At 32.3% G+C, this 21524-nt stretch overlaps 1 protein-coding gene across 1 annotated transcript in view; it reads right to left on the reverse strand.

The window, feature by feature from the left end:
* Positions 1 to 1270: 1270 nt before the first annotated feature.
* The window catches only part of Ndae1 (Na[+]-driven anion exchanger 1), a 63333-nt gene continuing 43079 nt past the window's right edge, over positions 1271 to 21524 (reverse strand). Inside the window, 9 exon segments of the mRNA XM_067107847.1 lie at positions 1271 to 3835; positions 7201 to 7386; positions 12635 to 12795; positions 14227 to 14406; positions 14779 to 14935; positions 15040 to 15249; positions 17239 to 17417; positions 17572 to 17690; positions 18595 to 18751. Coding sequence (XP_066963948.1) covers positions 3715 to 3835; positions 7201 to 7386; positions 12635 to 12795; positions 14227 to 14406; positions 14779 to 14935; positions 15040 to 15249; positions 17239 to 17417; positions 17572 to 17690; positions 18595 to 18751 — 1470 coding nt within the window. The 3' untranslated portion in view covers positions 1271 to 3714.

The following is a 21524-nucleotide window of genomic DNA, read 5'->3' on the forward strand; positions in this document are numbered from 1 at the left end:
TTTATATACTTCCATTTTCATAACCCAAAGAAATATAGCATTGTGTCAGGCTTACTATTCCCATTTTTGGTATGACAGAAACTATGTTAGGGTCAATTACAGTATATTAGTGGTTGAACAATCATGTCTCACAGCCTCCAGCTCCTAAATACCAGTTGAATGCTGTAATTGTACATTTAGGACCATATATGATTATACTAATATCATTCTGAAAATATTATTTTTCAGCATTACATTTTAGTTTAAGTTGGGTAACAAGAAAAAAGTAGCATATTTCCTTTGGTGCTGGTTTTCTTATTCTACAAAGCAAATTATTCTGCTAGACATTATTGTATTTATGCCACATATGTGATCCAATCCCTACAGAAAATTATTATGATGGGGAATGAGATTTTTCGTAAAGGTAACAGTTCCTTAATATTTTTAAGAAACTATAAATTGGCTTTTGAGTTTTGTTTTAAATTTGAAGTTTCAGATTGGTGTACACTTTCCACATTTAAAAGACAAAAACTAAATTAATTTCCATCTAATTATCAGGGTTTAGGGTATCTCATTGTTTTTTGTGGAATGCATCATTTGCAGATTATTTGTAAATGCTTCTCTTTGACACTTACAACATTTTTTTCAGCATCTTTCAGTGATAATTAGGGGTAGGGCATAGTACAGTATGTCCATTTCATTTTTGTTTGAGATGAATTAATGACTTATAATTAACCAAAACCATGAGAGAAAGGTGGCTGCAAACAACTCTGGATTATCACTTATTGCACAAAAGTGCTGGGGGTCACTCACTTGTTAGTGGCAAAATCATGTATTTTTTAAAAACATTTTAATGAAACTTTTCCAAGACCATACTTGTATTTATTTCCAGTAAAGAAAGTTGTCAAGACTGATAACTAAAAAATACTGCAAATGCTAAAAAAATCACTTGAGGAGAAGCAAATGGAACTGATAATAACAGATCAAATGTATTGTGACAAAAATTTAAACCATGGGTATTTTGGTATTCAAACACTTCATATGAAAATGTTATCATATGAAAATTTTATCTAATTATTATGTCATAGAATAAAAAAAATGGGAAAATTTGTTCTGCATATGCTGAATATTATTCCATAAAATTTATTTACCACAATGTTCCTTACGTCATTGTACAGTAAATTTGATAAAATCTTCCTGGTATAATAATTCAGACTTTACCACTGTAAGACATGAATCTAAAAATATATATAAAATATTACCTTTGGAGGGAAAAACTTAAAAGAAAAAAATAACTTGGTGATTTATTTAACACTGTCCATATTTTGTGTACAGTTATGGAAGGAAAACATTTAGGGTCTACTGAAGACATAATGGAATGAGTGATATTTGTAATGAATATAATGATAAAAACAAAGTAAACCATAAAAGAAAAACTTGTATTTTTTGTGTATGCCAGATTTTTATATCTGAAATAGCCTAAAAACCATAAAACCTATGTTTATGTGTATATATAGTGATACCAACTAAGAAATAAATTAAAATTGTAGACATTGAAGAAACCGCTTAAATTTTAACCTGATCCTCATAAACCAAGTAAATAAAATTCTCTGAAAAGTTTCTGAGTTCATTAAGAATTTAGCAGATTACATGACTGCAGAATACAATAGTGAATCAGGTTTACTTCAGAGCGACTTCTGCAATATAATTGCTAAAATGCATCATGAATTAGGAAACTTATCTGAATTCAGCTGAAATATTGACAATAAATATTAAATATGCTGAATCCAGCCTACTCATGACAATAAATAGTATAATTCCTCAACCACTTGTTGCCACCCAAGGTTACTGTATTGAGATCCAGTACCTAAATGAGAGATTTCCAAGATCTACTCCATGTTAGGCAATGAGCACTGCTATAAACTCTAATCAAGACTACTTACAACTCATGCACCATAGTGTATACAAAAAAGTTCACATATTCAAATGTTCAGTCATACAATTCATTGCACATCATGTTACCTGTACATATAATAGATTCACAGTTGGCATTTCTTATGGCAGAAATCATAATTTCCTTGGAATTGGTATACACTACTCCAAGTATTCGTTTACTTCCCAAATAGTAACCCCATCTCCATTTTTCAATATATCCGTCTTAATCTTATTTCTGTATCTTGACAAGCGAATTAGAAATATTGTATTTCTTTTTTAGTAGCATCTTGGTATTTCAGCAAAATGTAACAAATCATCCATTTTCCACTTGGGATTTGTATTCACCTCGATACTACTGCATCTATCAACTATATACTGAACATATATATAAACGATACGTTATGTTTAAAAGTATTTACTTTAAAATAGTGCACCATTAGTGCTAAGTTTTGCCAGGAAAGAGCTGTCTTCAGCTTGGCAAAGTAATATGGATGAAACATTTATAAAAAACTATAATGCTCTAGTCTTTACTAAAATGCACAGAAATACCTGATGCTATAAGGCATTGAAAAAAGATTACCTCATAAGTTATGAAACAGTGAATTTTCTCTACAAAGCAGTCTACAAATTGAGCATGTGACTTTCACTTTATATATATATATATATATATATATATATATATATATATATATATATATATATATATATATATATATATATATATATATATTAATACAGTATATACTGTCTGTAGTTTAGTGTATAGTGTTTAAATTAATAATAAAAAAGCTTTTTTTTCCAGCTACTGCACTAACTTGTAAGAACATGCAAGGAAGTTCCATTTCCCTTTGTTTCAATGTAGATTCCAGTGAGTCAATGGAAATACAAGGCATTAAGTATCATGGCATCACTAGAAATAATAAATTGCTCTAACAATAAATGTATAATATATATAGTTACATATTTCTAGTGGCTTGGCCAGTTTTCCATTAACACACTGAGTGATATATTTAAAGGTAACAAAAATTGAAAGAAAATTAAATGCTTTCCTACACACTGCAGTTTATGTGTACATGTAACATTATTGCACCACTGTTTGAACTCAAAACCAGGAGCAACAGTTTGATATATGGTACTTTAAATACTATCTGACTGCTAAATATATAACACATGTAATCATCATTACTCCTGATTTGAAATTAAAAACAAGAATTTGTCTGTGCATGTGGAAAGTATAAAGTCTGATAAGCAAGGCTGCAGTAGTGGTTGCTTATGTACATTTAGAATTGGCTGACTTCATATTTTTCCATCAGCCAAGAGCTCTAGGCACTATCTACTTGAAGCAGCTTAAATCTTAGATTACTTTACTTTTATGAAGGACTAGTCAATTTCTTATTTAAAGAATATATCACTTTAGAAAATATTTTTTTTTTTTTTACAAAATCAGATATTTTGGCACCATGAAACACTGTCACCAGCAGAATTTATATTAATATTGAAGTAATTTTCTGTTATTAATATTTAAATTACAAATGTTTGAGCAATCCACATATTGCAACCATGTTATTTTTTGGAGTTGGTGTCTTATTACAACTGCACTTGTGACTAGATCAGCCAACAGAAGCCTTTATCAGGGCTTTAAACGGCTTGGATATTTTGTTTTATCATCTCTTATAAAGTTATTTTACATATTACAACAACACAAGCCATCAAAACTGGCTTTCAGTAGACTCCATATAGCTGATCGTGCCTTACTGACATTCATCAACCAATTTTAACTTAGTTGATATTTGTCACAATTTATGGCTTCATCACCTTAATAGTTATGCCTTCGTCCTCCTCCTCCTCTTCTGCCATCATGCTCAACCGCTTCTTCTCATCTTCATTAAGAGCATCCTTTTTGGTACCCCGTTTTTTGGTACTGTGGGAAATAAAGACCAATTAGAATCATCAATGTTACAAGTATTTCATTTCATGATGAAAATGTCCACCAGCATAACTTTATCAGGTGCACTTTAAATGTCACAATTTGATATACTTTATTGGATTTCATCTGGAAGGTTAAGATTTTATTTTTATATACTGTATACTGTATATATATTCATACTGGAAATGGACATTTTCAATTTTTTAAACATCTAAAATATGACAAAAAATCTGAATATGCATTAACAGTAAAAAGTGAAATTTTTCCAGATATGAAAATTACATTCAGAGCAGTTTGCTAATATTAACAAATTTAAAAGTAGAACTGTGGAAGTTACATGCAGCTAAATGATGAAAAATACTGTACTGTATTTGTATATAGAGACTCAAAAGAATATAAATATAAGAGAGTTGTTCTAACATTCCATTTACCATAATTTCAGTTCTCTTCAACTGAAACATTTCTTAAATTTAAATAAAAATTATTTTAATGTATAGAAATGCCCATAAAATTATACTGTACTGACAGGAATATTAGAATATAACATTTATTTACAACTCTTGTGAATTTTTTTCTAAATTACGTAGATATTGAAATTGCAACATATACATGCAAAAAGTAAAATTAAACCTGAAATTTAAGATGCGAGAAATCTAAAAAGCAAATATTTAAATGCAGGAAATTAAAGAGAAGCAAACACATTTGTGCAAATAACAGACATGCTGTGCAGAAAAGATCAAAATATTGTCAAGATGTTTGAGCCACATGCTCATGTAGTCACATGCATCAAGGTAGGTGTAGGTGTTGCCCAATTGTTGGTTATATCTGTTCATGAATGTGTGAAGGTATGGTAAAAAGTCCTAATAATGAACAGGAACACAATAGAATTTTTGTGCAAATTGAGTGTGTAGTGAATTCATTTATACAGCAGCACTTTCAAAACACTACTATATTCCCATTCATTGTAGACTATTTTTCCCTATGCTTCACTCCATTTCTTGAACGGCTACTTCTTGAGCTTACCTGGAGCAGAGGTTAACCTGCCATGTTGCTAGGTGTCCAGTTATCTCCTATGACCTTGGAAATTTCTCAAAACCAAAACACCAGAGTACTGATTCAACTTATCTAATATATTTGAGAATTGCTGAAGTTTATAATTGTTTTTAATTACGGATGTAAGTGAATTAGTTGTGTACATGAACAGTCAATACAAACACTTCAACAAGCCTCTTTTTAAGATTAATCATATGTACAAACAATATTGAAATGTTTCAATGCGTACTTTTCTTCTGGCCAATCTCAGTTCCTAGTTCTACATGAAGCAAAATCCACAAATGTCATGATTTTTTTTTTCAAACATTCCAATATGTGGGCTATAATGCTGGGCTATTAATGCAAGTAAAATCATATATCTGGTATATCAACATTTATTAGGTATATATATATATATATATGTATATAACACAACAGTATAAAATAACCTAGTGTACTGGCCCTTAAAACAAGAAATGCCCTACTATAAAAATACTTTTGTTAATGATAAAACTCATGAAATATACAGTTGAAAGCATAATGAAATGTACATGTAAAGGGCATTTCTTGTTTAATTTTACTAATAAAAGTTTACAATACTAAGTAACTTCAATATCTGATGCAAATATTCCCACAACTTAAGAACTTGTCAGCTTCACAATTCATGTAATTAATTAGCCCCTTATATGCACACTGTTAGTTAACTTTCTGTATACAGTTGATAGCAATACAAATGTTAAAAACTTGACAAGTTAGTGACCACTCTTCCTGTAACAGATAAATATTCTGGATGACTGCAAATATTTCATGGGTAGTATACTGCATGTCATTAGTTAAGCAATATTTAATGCAAGTATTATAAGCTAATCTGTTCTTCTCAAGGAACTACACATTAGTACTGAACTTTGGAACAATCACACACTTCTTTCTGGCTTTGAACACACATAATGGCTGCAGTGCAGTGATCCAGAATAAACCAAAGTAATTGGCCCCTCAAAAGCTGGATTGCTTAACTAGATTTGTTGCACTTCATATGGCAGATTACACGAGTTGCATCCAACACAAACTAGCAATGTCTCTGCTAACTCTATGGCATTCTTTCAAATTAAATTGCTTTAAAAATGAATTCAAACACAAGAGATCATTTACTATCTATAATACAAACTTAATAGTATTTTTGTTACAAAACTTTTCAATATTAAAATAAACTATTAAGAGAAAAGTAATCTCCTGTACATCCCTACATATCCACTTTGTAACAAAATGGATTTCCAACATGCAAATGAGTTGAAAGCATTATAACATTGTCCCAATTTTCCACAGATTTTTATGCAGAATATTTACAAACATACCTAAACACAGCCTATCAAGATCACCATTATTATATGAATCGAAATTTTATGCAATCCCATTAAAAATACACCGTTAACTTAAATGGGAACCCATAATTTAATATGTAAAGGTTGAAAGCAAAACTGTGGGTGGGTATGTAGGATAGCTTGAGAAAGCAAGGATGGAAAGATTTTTACCACACAAACATAAACACACTGTTGGAAAGACAAATAAAAAGACAGACAAGGACAAAAGACATACAACAGAAGAGCTTTTAGTCTGGCCTTTGGCTGGACTGCATCAAGCAAACATAAAACATACATAAATAGGATGAATAGCAAAAAGCAGACACAATCAACAAATGAATCCTACTAAGCAAATGCTTCTAAATTGTTAGTGATGTAACTGAATTTGTATTATTGCATGCAGGATTCATCTGTCTATAGACTGAAATAAATGCTATAAACAAAAAAGGAAAAAATAAAATTAGCAAGCATGCTTTGGTTAAAATAATGTGACTGTAGATGGGAAAGGGCCCTTAACTAAAAGATGCAGCTAGTCTAAAACAAAGCCTGACTACTGTCTTGGTCATGAACAGCCTTTACTAAGAACTGTGGACATGGGTGTCTTACAATGCAAAGATGGGATAAATAAAACTAAAAGTACTACAAGCAACTTAAAAGAATTTCTATTGAATAGCAGAGGGAATTTACTTTGGGATAAAATGAAAGCAATGAAAACATCAATTATGAAACATATACTTTTCAAGATGTGTGTGGGATTGAGACAACAAAAGTATGGGTTTGGATACGCACTATAAGACAACACAGGATTTGTACATGTTATCACCAAAAATACCTGGCCCACAATTCACTCCTAATCATAGTAATGATCCCATCCCATATTATCTGAATTAAGAGACCCAATGCTTGGAATTCTGTGTCAATAAAGGAGGTAGTCCCTAAGTCCTCAGTGTTAGGGTCAGGTGTACTTACAAATGACAAGACTCATTTTCAAATTCCAAATGGTGCTCTGTTTCTGAGTGACCATGACACACCAAGCCGCCATTCATTTCTACATCAGTGTTATGGCCATTGGCTACACCATTAGCAACCTCATCATTTGCTCTGCTCTTCTTTCGGCGCCGGCAACGTTTGCAGCTGTTACGGGATCTGTCCTCACTGAAAGTGACGGCTGAACATAAGCAAAAGTACGAGTATGATATTGCCGTCACCATGGTTAGTGCTTGCACTTCTTTAGCCTCTCAAGTGATATGTGGATACTTGGAGAAAATCACTCATGTTTGTTTATTTTAGTACATTCTAATTAATCAAAATTAAAATATTTACAGTAATTTTAGAAAATCCAGACTTACTGGGAGACTAAGAAACTGCAAAACATTTTCATGAAAAACCGCCAGGATTTCCACACTTACCTTACCCTAATTTCTCAAAAGAGTTAGTATTTATGCCATTGATTGCAGGTTCTTTGTAAGTTCTGGCACTTTCATTCTGCTTTTAAAAATCTTATAAAGCTTACAAAGCAAACAAACAAAAACAACAGCTCGGTTATCTAATCTAGAAGTCCTGTGCCATAATACTAAAATCAGAAGGTCCCTAGTAATTGTACTAGTTTTTAATGTATCAACTATTTATCTCTGTTAAGTTCATAAATATATTTCATTAATAAATAGAACATTTACTAAGACACCCTCTGATTTTAGTCTTATCAAGCAGCAGAATGGACCTCATGCTTATACTGAAAATTATAAATAAAATCCTATTCAAGTGCACTATCAACAAAAGTGAAGAAATATTTGCCTAATTTCCTTCCCATATGGTGAATCTGGCCTCACTCATTCATTATACAGTATAATATTGCAATTTCAGGTTTATACATGGGTAAGCAAGTTCATCTGTCAAATTTTAATCAAACAATCACAGTATCTTCCACGTGGATTTTTCTCATGCATTTTGGTTTTATTGTACAGTAAGATTAGAACCTTTCACCCTTTTCTGCTCTCACACCAGCTAGTAACCCTCTTGATTTTAGCCTTTCTGCCCTAAAAATGTTTCTCCGTTTTGCTGATCACCATTTCAACTTTAAATTTATAACTGCATGTGAGGATAGTATCTTCATATTTTTGTTGCAAGTGTTATCTGCATGTTCTTCATATACTTTTTCAAGTATTCTGCTATACTATTGCAACAAAAATTGTATATTATTATATATCTAATTCTGCATAATAAAACAAGTGTTTTATAATCATTTGCTTAAAATTAAAAACGCTGATACTGATTGATGAAAATTCTTGCATAAGAATTTACAAGTCCTGTATTATCACTACATCAAGGTAGGAATTAGGATTAAGACTGGGGTCAAGTTAACTGCTGTAGTTTGACTGACAGAACAAGTACGTGTCAACTGCAGAAACTTTGAATGCATCTAATTTACTGTTATCCACTTAGTTTTTTCCCTTTTTTTTTTTAATCTGTCAGGGTCTGTCCAATGCTGAGCACCTTGCTCTCATGCGCTGCATGTTAGGTATTAACATTTTAGAAGAGAAAATCATATACTGTACTGTTTAAAGACTTCTATATCTGTTAATAAAAAATTTGTTCTATCAAGAATTCCAAACACTGTAAAAAGTAAAATAGAATCATGCAATTTATATGATAGCACATAGTTCACTCACCCCTTTGAGCCTTTCCTCTTCAGTGTTATATTGCTAACACTGTCGAGGAAAAGTGAGATACTTAAAAACTAAATCGATAACATTAAATTAGTTCAGTAAAAATGTTTGAAAGAAAAGGGGAACAAACTGGAATGAATACTGTAAATTATATCATTCTTAATTTCAACCACTCATCATGTTACTGGAGGACAACAAAAATCCATGGATAAGTGATTTAGGTGTGCCTTGAGAGTGTGTACTGTTAAGAGCCACTTGACTGGGCACAACATTGAGGATAGTATAAACTGGACAATATAAAACATGCAGATAAAAAATAATTATGACAATTGTACCAAGACAATAACAAAAAATGTATCAACACAATAAAATGGTTTTATTCAAAAATGCAAATGCACTCCAGTAAACAAACAAAGCTATCCAAACAAAAGAAGGAACGACAAATTAACATTGAAAATTCTAAAATAATGCAGTCTAACATAACTATTACCTAAATGAATTCACAAAAACCTTTATTAAACAACAATACCTGTTCAATTTAATTTGATCGTTTACTTGCTTTAATAAAGCTTTTAAAAAGCATTTAGAATATATATACACCAATGTTCTTACTATTAAACAGCAAAGTGGAGTTACTTTTTAAATCAACATTCAAACAATGACACATTTAAAGACCTGCCTAAGCAATAACTACAAAATGTAAATATAAACTCTCCACCCAAGTACAGTAACGTGTCCCGTACAACCTATCACCAATTGTAACATATTATCACTCAAACAATGTACAAAAGGAAATTGGTAGCACAAAAACTAAAAGAAAAAAAAAACTAGTATTAAAATGAACAATGGTAACTGCTATACCTCATAACTGCCTGGTAACACTATGGACAGACACTGTACCTATGGCTAGGATGAGTTTATGTATCTCTTATCTCCTTAACCTTTGTTTAGAGCATTAATTCAACTACGAGAACTATTTTGTGTGAAAGTTTGCATTACCTCTGCAAGACAGTCCTCATTTGCAAATGATATGGAAAAGAATTTGTTCAATACTAAGAGCAACAGCTGTAATATCTGCACTTGTACAGTATTTTGTTTTTAAACAAACACTAAGTCATAAAATAATTTCTTCCATTACACAAATACCAAACAATCAATCTTCTGTGGCTGTCATAAATTTATTCCTTCCATCACACAAATTACCACACCATCAACCTTCTTCTGCATCTTTATTTCTTGCTAAATATACTAATTCTAAAGTAAGCCTAAATTCTCAAGTAATTCCAATACAGTATTTCAAATCCATGGAACACAAAGGTTGGGAAAATGCTGGTGCAATGCACTGAAAATCCTGTGTAGAATAAAGCTGTATGCTGTACTCTACAGTATATGGCTAACTACTGAACAACACAGCTCCTTATTATGCAAACATCTGTCTAACTTATGTACAAAAAGGCTATAAAATCAACACTTGTTGTATTCTAGTACATAAAAAGTATTTAGTTCAGCTGCTCAAAAGAGAAAAAAAAATTAAAGTAACAAGCAAACTACTACTAATCTTTCACAATCAATGCACTGAAATCCCTTGTAATCATAATTATTCAAGTTATCATTTAACTTAAGGATGCTTATTAATAAGGAATGTTTTAAATTTTTTCTCTAAAAAAATGGCTAGTATAAAACTTTAACTTTTCTTATGGGCTTCTATAGACTACTGTTCCACAAGACAATACAGTATTAAGCTGCAATGACAATTCTGCTTTATCTAAACTTATATGAAAACAAAGCATACTACCACACTTCAATCAAGTGGACCTATGACAGATAAAATGAAGTACTCTCTAAAATTATTTAATAATGTCAAATTAATTGCTCAATCCACTAGTTCTAATTTTCATCACACTGTATGCCACCTGTCTAACTTTCTCTTCATCACACTGTATGCCACCTGCCTAACTTTCTCTTCATCACACTATATGCCACATGCCTAACTTTCTCAAGTCCTCATGAAGGTGAACATATTAAAAGCAACATAAATTAACCAGTGGTTGAGAGCACTAGGTAGTGTTAGGAAGCATTTATTCCTAGCTGTCTAGGAATTATGCTCTTTTTCTGAAAGTAACTTGCTAAAAGACCTAACAGCCATTATAAATTAAGAGAAAATCATATTCTATGCATAGGTGTAAAATACTTTAAAATATTGTACTGAAACAACATTTGCCTTACTGTTAAATATACTTGTATGTTTAACTTATGGCTCAAGAGAATGTTATAAATTTCAAACCATACAATACACAGAGGAAAGTAAAAATATGTAATAGTTAATAAAAACATGTTATGTATAATAAGCTCATTAAGTATCAACACCCCTCTCTCAAGTGTTTGGACAAAATAAAAAAATTGCCTACACTGATTCTACAGCAATATCCAGGCCAATAACACAAGTGTGCAATGCATAAGGTAAAAGGTAGCCTGTGCCTTGCCTTTAGATCACTGCCATTGTCTCTTAATTATTAGCATCATCATCACCATCATAGTATGATGTTATTGCCACTGATAACTAATACAGTAGCAATTTCAGTAACAACCAGCTGTAATTCACAAAGAACAATCTGTAAGCATTACTAAAAGGCTGTTGTAGCATTCCCTTGGTCTGTATCTGCACTTTTTAGCCTTTTACTTTTACCTCCATTCCTGCTGTCTTTCTTCAGTCTTGCTGCCCAATTCTGTCTTTCTTCAGTCTTGCTGCCCAACCTCTCTGTTACTAATTAGTATATACAACTACATAGGATTTTATCCCAGTTCCACTTTAGATTACTGTACTTCACCTCCTTTATTATCTTCCTGTCCAACCAATGCACCTCTCTTATCAATCTAGAGCACTGAATGGCCAAAAGTGCCTCAGTGTTTAGCTGGACAGCCCAAATTTCATAAATCATTCACAAAAACAATTTGTGTTGACAATAACTGTTAGTTAATTGTTATGCATATTATTTCCCTTACTCTGTGTATTGTACAGAAATTAACTAAACCAAAACAGCATGGGTAAATGATACTTTAATTAACTTTGATAATTCAAGTTCATTATCAATTTTAAATATGCTTTCTTGAGAAAGAAATTAATTCAAAATGAAAATATACTCTTTGAATAAAATGTGGAACAGACATAGCACATTTCTATCCTTCCTAGAGGCTACTAGGCTAGTCTTGTGTACCCAAAGAAATTACTGTATTTGTTACTCTGGAGAAATTACTGTATTTGTTACTCCTTTAGTGACAAGGCATCTAGATTACAGGGACTTCACTGTAAATGTATATATTCTCAGAAGGATTCCCTTTCTTGCTGAGTATTCCTTTCTATCATCTGATACGATTGAAACACCTAAAAATACTGACCCTACATTAGTAAACACACAAATTTATATTTTGGTCAAACACTACCAATATAACTGTGGACTGTCAAAACAAGAAAAAACTACAAAGTAAAGCATCTTCCACTGACTACGAGCACTCTTTTTAAAGCTACTAACTGAAATGGCCTCTACTGGTTTGAGAGCTGGAATACCACATTGTTACATATATTCAATTCTACATTTCAACTCGCAAACCAACCTAGTGTACAGTGTCTATCGAAGTGCCTTAGTTTTAAGCAATGTATAACTGAGCATAAGGTATTGTTTACATGAAAGTAAAACGGTATCCAAGAAATAAGGGCTTAAAACAGGAAAGATCCTTACTTGTTCTTAGTAGGAGAGTTCAGTGGGTTATTTTTTTCTTGATCTTGATTGATGTCCTTCCATACTCCACTCTTGTTCACTTCCTCAGAGATGTTGATTGGGTTCATTGGTACCTTCATCACATTGCCATTGGCAAGAGGAATGGTCATGACCCCATCCGTCTAAAACAAAATAAATGATTTGGTTTCATAAACATTCAGCTGCATAAAAGATTTCTAAGAAATATTTTATGAGGTGTTGTTTGTGACTACCACATTTTTCAGTTATCAGCAGCCATTATCTATGGCAATAATACACACCAGTCTTTTTTTTTTTTTTTATAAAAGCTTTATCCATAACATATACTTTAAGCTATAAGCTTCAGCTGTTGTTTACCATAATCACTATGCATCCTGCTTTATGTTTCTACTGAATGTTGCAATATTTCAAGCTATATTCTCATCAAATATCTGAACCAATAAGTAACATGCTAAATGTTTCAATGCTTCAAGCCATATTGTCAGTAAGTATTATCTAAGGTACCAATAAATAAGAAGTAATTTTTTACTTCTAACAAATGTCTAATTATTAGTTTTATATATTACTGTACCTACATAATAATAAGCAAGTTTCTAACAAATGTCTAATCTTTACTTTTATATATTACCTACATAATAAGCAAGTAGCTTCAACAGTTGTAAACCATAATCTTTATTAGCTTTGGTCAACTAAACCCTTTTGCCTCCACTGCTCCCACAACCTGCCTCCAACACAATCTCAGATAATGTAGAAAATTTGCTGCTTACATTTATTTGTGCACACCATACTGCTATACTGTATATTTGACTTTAATTGCACTAATGCTGCAAAATGTCTTTTACTTAAAATTATGGTATCAATGATATAAGAGAGAGAGAGAGAGAGAGAGAGAGAGAGAGAGAGAGAGAGAGAGATTGTAGGCTGAAAAAAGTTTGTTTTGGTACAAGTACCCAAACATGTTTTGATGGGGTAACGATGAATTAATTTTGCTTTAAAATATCTTTAACAGGCTTAAAATTACAGCACTATATCAGTAATGTAGGTATGTACCATTTTGAACTAGATATATAGACTGATGTTCATACAATAACATAAGCTCATTCATAGGATTGCCTAAGCTCCAGTAAGTATGATGTGTTTTGAGCAGTTGTAATAAATTTTTCATATACACTACACCACATGTACAGTAACATTTCTGCGTGTTTCATCGGAATAAAATTGCATTATCATAAATAAATGACAATACAGACAGAAAAAGACACAAGATGGTATGCGTTTAAGGATAGCCACCAGCCAAAGTCACTGTAATTCAGAAAATGTATATTTTGTTAGTGACACTCCCCCTAATTTTCTACAAATGCATGTATTACTATTTTTTCCCTACATAGTGTACTGATGAGTACAAAGTTGGAAAAGTAAGAAGCTTCAACATAACCTTTAATGGGGGTGACTGAAAAATGGCAAAAAAAACCATGGCATCTTCATTTTCCCTGAATATGTTCCTAAAAACTTGGGTGCATCTTATATTGTGTCAGCAAATATCAGCAATAATGCAAGATTTTAAACTAACTTACTGGACTCTTTTTAAGATTGTTCCCATCACCATCTCCATCCTCCTCATCTTCATTTGCCTGTTCCTCTGATTCCAACCTTTTTTTGCGGCTGAATTCTGGTAAGGTGTCGTCCAAGATTTTCAATTCTCGTTGGGTAAATACCCAGTCTAACATCTTTCGGATTCCAATCATCACTACCAACTGAAAGGGATCAAATTATTACTGTACTATTCATGTTTATTTGGACAGGCAATCAAATGACTTATCCAGTCTGGATAATACCAAAGGAAGAAAACATCTGGTCAAAATATTTGAGATTATTTGAAATAGATCTGTTCAGAACCTATACTAACATTTAAGAGTAAATTTTAAAAGAAAATAAGTACTGTACTGTACATCTGAAACAATTATTGCTAAATATCTGAAACAATTATTGCTAAATATGCATCACAAAATTTTTCAATTATAAAAATTTGGGCGTTAACAATTAAGACTAAATACAATAGATATATAAAAAACTAAAAGTACTGAGAAGCATAAAATCAGTTTTTAGATTCAGTGCTTCAAACTGACCATGAGTGGGAAAAGAATCGACGTTTGACTGAAAGACTTAATGATCCACAAACATGCCAAGCAGGCAAGCTGGATGAGGGTGAAGAGATGAACCTTCTTCAATGGGACCTGAAAAATATAGCAAAATATCTATTAGGTCTGGAATAAAATTTTTAAACTAACGTATGAATTTAAAATACTTCCACTGAAAAATAAATCAGTCAAAAGATAAAAAATATCAACCACAAGATATTGTAATTGTATGAAGCAAAAACTCCAGACAATGTCCAATCACCTCACAGCAGAATTTGCTGGTACTTGACAAAGAACACACTGATACGATCAAAGAACTGAAGTCCCTTCAGAGCAGCAATACCCATGTACAAGAATACACCAAATAGAACAGGCATGGGAATCTTCTGCAAAATTGGTGTCATCACCACAGACAATCCAATGAAGGCAAAAATAAAAATGTGAGTCAGACGATTCTCTCTGTAAAATGAAAAAATGCAATTAATATTTTGTCAAAAAGTCATGATATCAACATGGCTTTAAAAGATCAGTTTCTGGGTGTTAAATCCAGATTACCTTTAAATGTTGGGTGTTAAATCAGGAATTACCTTTAAAAGTTGGGTGTTAAATCAGGATTACCCTTTAAAAGTTAAGTAATTAATATGATTCACAATCATTTTTATTGCAGCACCTAATGAATAAACAAAATTTACACTACCTCTTTCTAATTTACCAAACTCAAGAGTAACTGAAGTTGATCATTTAGAAAACATACAAACTTTATAGTGGGTTTTATTTTTCACATAATCTTTTTATTTTACTTAAGCACTATTACTTTTGGCTGCTGGTAAGCCAAAAGAGCTACTCTTGAAAGAAGAGTTACATCATTCTTCCACGTGAATGGCCACACACCAACAGAAAAGCTCTCATTTCCAAGTTATCACATGCCATTCGAAGCCATGGCAACCATAATTTACATAATATTCAGTCAGAATGTATGTCTGGTGTGCTAGATCTATCCTTGTCCTTCCTTTGTGAGACCAGTAATACCATTTTGGGCACCGTGGTCCCCTACGAAACAAGTTTCACTCAACTCTTTCCAACTTTCAAATCTGGATTCCAGAGGCTAACAGTTAGATCTATCATAACCCCTACTGCCCTCTAATGTGGTTTGTTGGATATAAAATGTCATGAGTCTACAGCTTAGTCATGGGATGCAAGTACAGTATAACCATCTGCTGTCTCTGGAATGATTTAGTACGAACTTTGATACAGTAATGGGATTAGTGTATCCTAAAATTCTAAGGATAAATAATGTTACATATGATAATTACAGCATACAGATGATGAACAAAATCAATGGGTTTTCATTCTTTCAATCAAGAACACAATGTTATGGCTAATTTCATGACTAATAATAATGCAGTACTAATAATTATTCTGTCATATCAGGTAGAAGAATCAAAGGAACCTGAACCTTGGGTCTCAATTACAGAGTCTGGGTTGTCAGCAGCTTGATCCTTCCCTCCTAACTTGTGATTTTTGCTAATAAGTACTGTTGTGAGAAATGTTTTGTACACAAAATTAATTTTTTCATAAAAACCCATGACTTTTGCAGCTCATAGTTTAAATAACATGCAAGAACTTATTTTTCTTGGGATATGGGAATCTGCCCACATATTGCACGGGATGACAACAGTTTTTTAGATACAACTTGCTAATTGCTGTAATTATCACTAAACTTTACATAATGTGATAACTAGTATTTTATACTAGTATCTTTGACTTTTGACAAGTGGGTAATAGCATTTTTGGAAGAGGACTGGGATGAAATTATGATAAATGAAGAAATGGAAATCATAAAAAAACCAATTTCTCCTGGGCAGTCTTTGCTGGAAAGCCATGTAACTATCATAAATAATTTTATTCCATTTGGTTGCAGGGGTGGAGCAAAAAATACTGAGAAAAAATTTTAAAACATCATCATTCAGTTCAATCTTCATTCCTGTGTGTGGTACTATACATCACTGAATCCATAAATTTTTGATGGCAATATATACCTTTCACCCAATTAACTAACTAATGCTTATTATTTTATTTCTAATTTACTGAACATTCTGAACCTGACTACAGTACTGAGACAAGCATTCAACTGAAATTGAAATATTATTATATAGCCTTTCTCATGGAAATTTTCTATACAGTAGCTCAATAGCTCTTAGCAAAAAATAAATATCCTGCCTCCTAAAATTTGAAATATGAGCCAATTTCTTACAATAATTATTAAATAGTTTATCAAAAATAATGAAAATAGAATCTACTTTTAAATATCAGACCTTTTTTAAAATATTTCTCATAAAATATCTCTTCCCTTGAAATATCCCTTGCTGGATTAATGCAAACTAGAACTTAACAGAAAATAATGCCTTTTCATTAGCCCACATCCTCAAATGAAATGAAAATTCTCACCTTACACCCAAGAAGCGAGGCTTCTCTCCTGGAGCAGCACATTCTGATTCTAATTTTAGTGAGTTAACATGATTTATAGAAAGTACAGTGGCAGCTACAAACCAAGGAAGACCCATGATAGAGTTAATTATGATGAGGACTGCAACAATAAACAAATCCAAGTGATATCCACCACCTTTCTGCAAAATGGAAACGAAACATATTAATCTTAGTAAGTGTATAATATAAATACAAAATGTGATATTTTTTCAGTATGGTAGATACTTCTGTCTCACTAATTACAGATCAGCTGCTGCCAGTATGATATGAAGGCTTTCTTATATTGATACTTACTTTCAACTTGTGTTCTTTTCTGTTGACAATAACAGCTGTAATTTGCTGGTCCATAAAGATAAGAATACAAGCAAGTAAGGCCGGAACCACAGCAACTAAGGCTGACCACCAAGGGTTATCTGTTGTGGAAGATAAAAAAAAAAACTATCAACACTGGAAAATGAGCGACACAATATAAAACACAGGTCAAGTATACTGACACTCCTCACTTGATAACATATCTGTTTAATGATCGCTTGGACTTATGACCAGCTCTTCTCCCAGTGAGTACTGTACACAGCATAAGAACTGTACATGAGAATGTTCCATAAGAAACTGTATGAATGTCTCTACCCCTCTTTCTTCCCTGCATTGTGTATGGTTATTTTAATCCAAGTTTTGATACATGTGATTAGTTTAACTGTGTTTTATTAGTGAACAAATAACATTACATATTTACTTAAGTTTTCAACCTGAGTTAAACATTAAGTATGCTTAAGCTCAAGTCAGCACTATATTTGGATGGTGTAGAGATTTCTAAATTTTTGTATGCCATACCATATAAATAACAATACAGTATTTCTATTGCCTTTCTATGGACAGCTTTTTATTTTTTTTTAAGAAGACAAACATATTTAGGCTCTAATTGCCAATCAGCCAATTCCACTACCGTTCTTATGTATGTGTGTGTGTGTGTGTGTTAACCTCCTAGTCTCTGAAAGTTCTTCAACCCTCCACCTCTGCTACTCAGGGGTTTGCACCCTCCCTCTAATCCCCAAAATCTCCTCTGCCCCTGATGGATAACTCAGATGGTGACAATGAATTTATCATTATTTAAATTTGTAAATAAAATGAACACATAAGCAAAATAGCTTACTAACAAATTTGCTTATCAACTGAGTTGTACAAATGGAACTTAGTCAAACTAAGAGTGTCTGTAATGATGAAGCTAAAATGACCTATCTTTCACAGTAAACATCTCTAAAATAAAAGAAAAGTTAAGTAATGCAAAATCTAGTGTGTACTGAAAAATTTATATCTTACGGTTGAATGGAGGGATCAACCATCCACGGCCTTCCCAGGTGGGTGCAAAATTCTCAGGCACTTCTAATTTTGGTGTGTGGATTCCAATAGCAAAGTCTAATCCTGACATTGAAATGATGGCAATAATGACAGCAAAGTCACTGATGAACTGACGAACCTGTTAAGAATTAAAATAAATTATTTTTAAACACACTTATGATTATTAATCCTGTGATTAAATGGCAAACCAAATTGTAAGATATATTTAATTTATAAATTCAAAAGCACATGTAATCACAAAGATACAAGTAATACAAATAAATATATATATAATATATATATATATATATATATATATATATATATATAATATATAAATGTTTGTATGTTTAATCTTAGTGCACTATAGAAATCCGAACCACTTGACCAATCTAGACAAAATTTGGCACCTGGTCATCATTTGACCCAACTTAGATAATAGGGTAGGTTTCATAACTGTACCCCCGTCCACTTCCCCTTCTTCCTTACCTTTGTACTTTATGTGGTGAATAAACTCTACAGGTTTATCATACCTCATTTCATGTGTTAAATAAACAATGGGTTTATCATACCTCATTTCATGTGTTAAATAAACAATGGGTTTATCATACCTCATTTCATGTGTTAAATAAACAATGGGTTTATCATACCTCATTTCATGTACATGATACCATGGAAATATATTATTGAAAATGCTTTTCTTTCGTGTGATTAATAATTCTGTATCAAGTTTAGACAGTCACCACAGTAATACCTGGATAAAAGGGACAGTCACCACAGTAATACTTGGATAAAATGGGCAGTCAGTACAGTAATCCTTGGATAATAAGGACAGGCAGTCCAGTAATACCTGGATAAATGGGACAGTCACCATAGTAATACCACCTGGATAAAAGGGACAGTCAGCACAAAAATACCTGAATAAATGGGACAGCCACCACAGTAATATTAGATAAGTGGGACAGTACAGTCGACTCTCGTTAAGACGGACTACAGTAATAGGGGGGCCAGGGTGTCTGTCTTAGCTGATAGCCTGGTTTAATCGGCGATATCTATATATACCTATAAATATACTGTATTTCATTATTTTTATAAAGAGTATGAATAATAAACCAATGTAGAAACGTTTGGATTAAATCTCATGGTAAAAGATGAAAAATGAAGAATAAAACGTGATAAAAATGACAGAATTCAGCCGCATATGTAAATGCCTAAGCCGAGATATGAACGCATAATTGTTAAGTAAAAAGAAGTGGAGCCTCTAAAATGAAAAGTAAGATTTTTTTCCTTTTTCATGTTTTTTTTCATTTTAGTTATTTATTCACTATAGCTTATTATTATCTATGTTAATATACTGTTAAATAAATGTGAGATGATTAAGATCATCTGTAATAAAATAGTGGGACAGTTAAGACCATACGTTCACTAACACATTTTGTTTTCAACAAAACAATTCTGTAAAACACAAAAATATACATGATCAAAATAACTGTAATTCAACTTGTGAATTTTAACACTGAGTAAGACTATAAGATACGTTTCATCATATCCATCTTGGAGAGGGTTGTTTTTTATTGTTACTGACGTCATCATCAGTTTGCAGTCGTAAATCTGAGGACGGTCCGGGAATAGGATTCACAAGTGATGACGCATCACCACGACAAGTTAAAATTATTGTTAAATTCATGTTTTCCTGAAGAAATAATTATATAGGGCAAATTATTGAGTAATTTTTGCCATCGGCAGTCAAATAATCACAATCATGGCAACGTTCAAACTTAGTGCCGCCACAACATATGTCTATAAATAGAACAGAAGTAGAGGGCTGTCACTGGCTAGCAGATCTCCATGGAAACCAGCCAGCCAATCTGGTTTTAGCTGTATTTTGTCTGAGAAAGAGCTTTTGCTCAGAGAGGCTGATGATGACATAAGTGCGTGTGTTCTGAATACAATACGTAGTTTTCAATAGTGTATGTATTTTACTGATTACATGAAGAATAAGAATGAATTCCTTCTTATTACTTTGAGTGCAAATTTGTTGGTTCAGAGATTCTTCAGCAATTTATATATATATATATATATATATATATATATATATGTGTGTGTGTGTGTGTATTTTTTTTTGCTTCAGAAGGTATTTAGTAATGCTGTGTTGACATAACTTTAAAACAAAATTCTTCTCTTTAATCTCTCGAGAATAGAACTGCACTGCATACAGTATAGGGAACTGGCAATTTTTTTTCTCTCTCTCTCTCTCTGTCATTTGCAACATGAGCACAGATAGAGTTACGCTGCATAGAGACAACTGGCAATTCTCTTTCTATCTCTCTCACATCATTTACCACGTAAACACATTGTTCAGTAACTCAGCTTTTGTCTTTGTAAAGTGTACCTTTGTCAGTAAAGTGTACCTTTGTCATGTCTTTTCTTTCCTAAAAAACATACAAAGCATTGTAATTTAGCTACCAGTTGGGCAGCAGATAGGTAAAACTGTTAATGCTCAGTGATTGGCTACAATACTTCCTACCGTTCCAGACAATAGCATTTCTTAATGACGGTACATACTGTGCGTGAGTTAAATTGTTTACAAGTTAGAGGTATTTCAGTTTAGTACGGTATAAATAAGAACAGTATATAAAATAAAAATATAAATGAAAAGTTTTTTATTTACCTTTGGTAAATAAAAAGGAAAACAGTAAATGACAAGTGGAGGAACAGTAACTATCTTAAATTGTGGTTAAACATTAAGTATTTTAAATTGGCTGACCTTCTTCAGTGTCCGTCTTATCTGATGTCTGGATTAATGGGGACCGGCTTAACAAGAGTCGACTGTAATGTCTGGACAAAATAGACAGTCACCACAGTCAAAACAGTAATACCCGGATAAAAGGGACAGACAGCACAGTACACTG

This window comes from Macrobrachium rosenbergii, chromosome 8 (assembly GCF_040412425.1).
Source record: "Macrobrachium rosenbergii isolate ZJJX-2024 chromosome 8, ASM4041242v1, whole genome shotgun sequence".
Classification (NCBI taxonomy): domain Eukaryota; kingdom Metazoa; phylum Arthropoda; class Malacostraca; order Decapoda; family Palaemonidae; genus Macrobrachium; species Macrobrachium rosenbergii.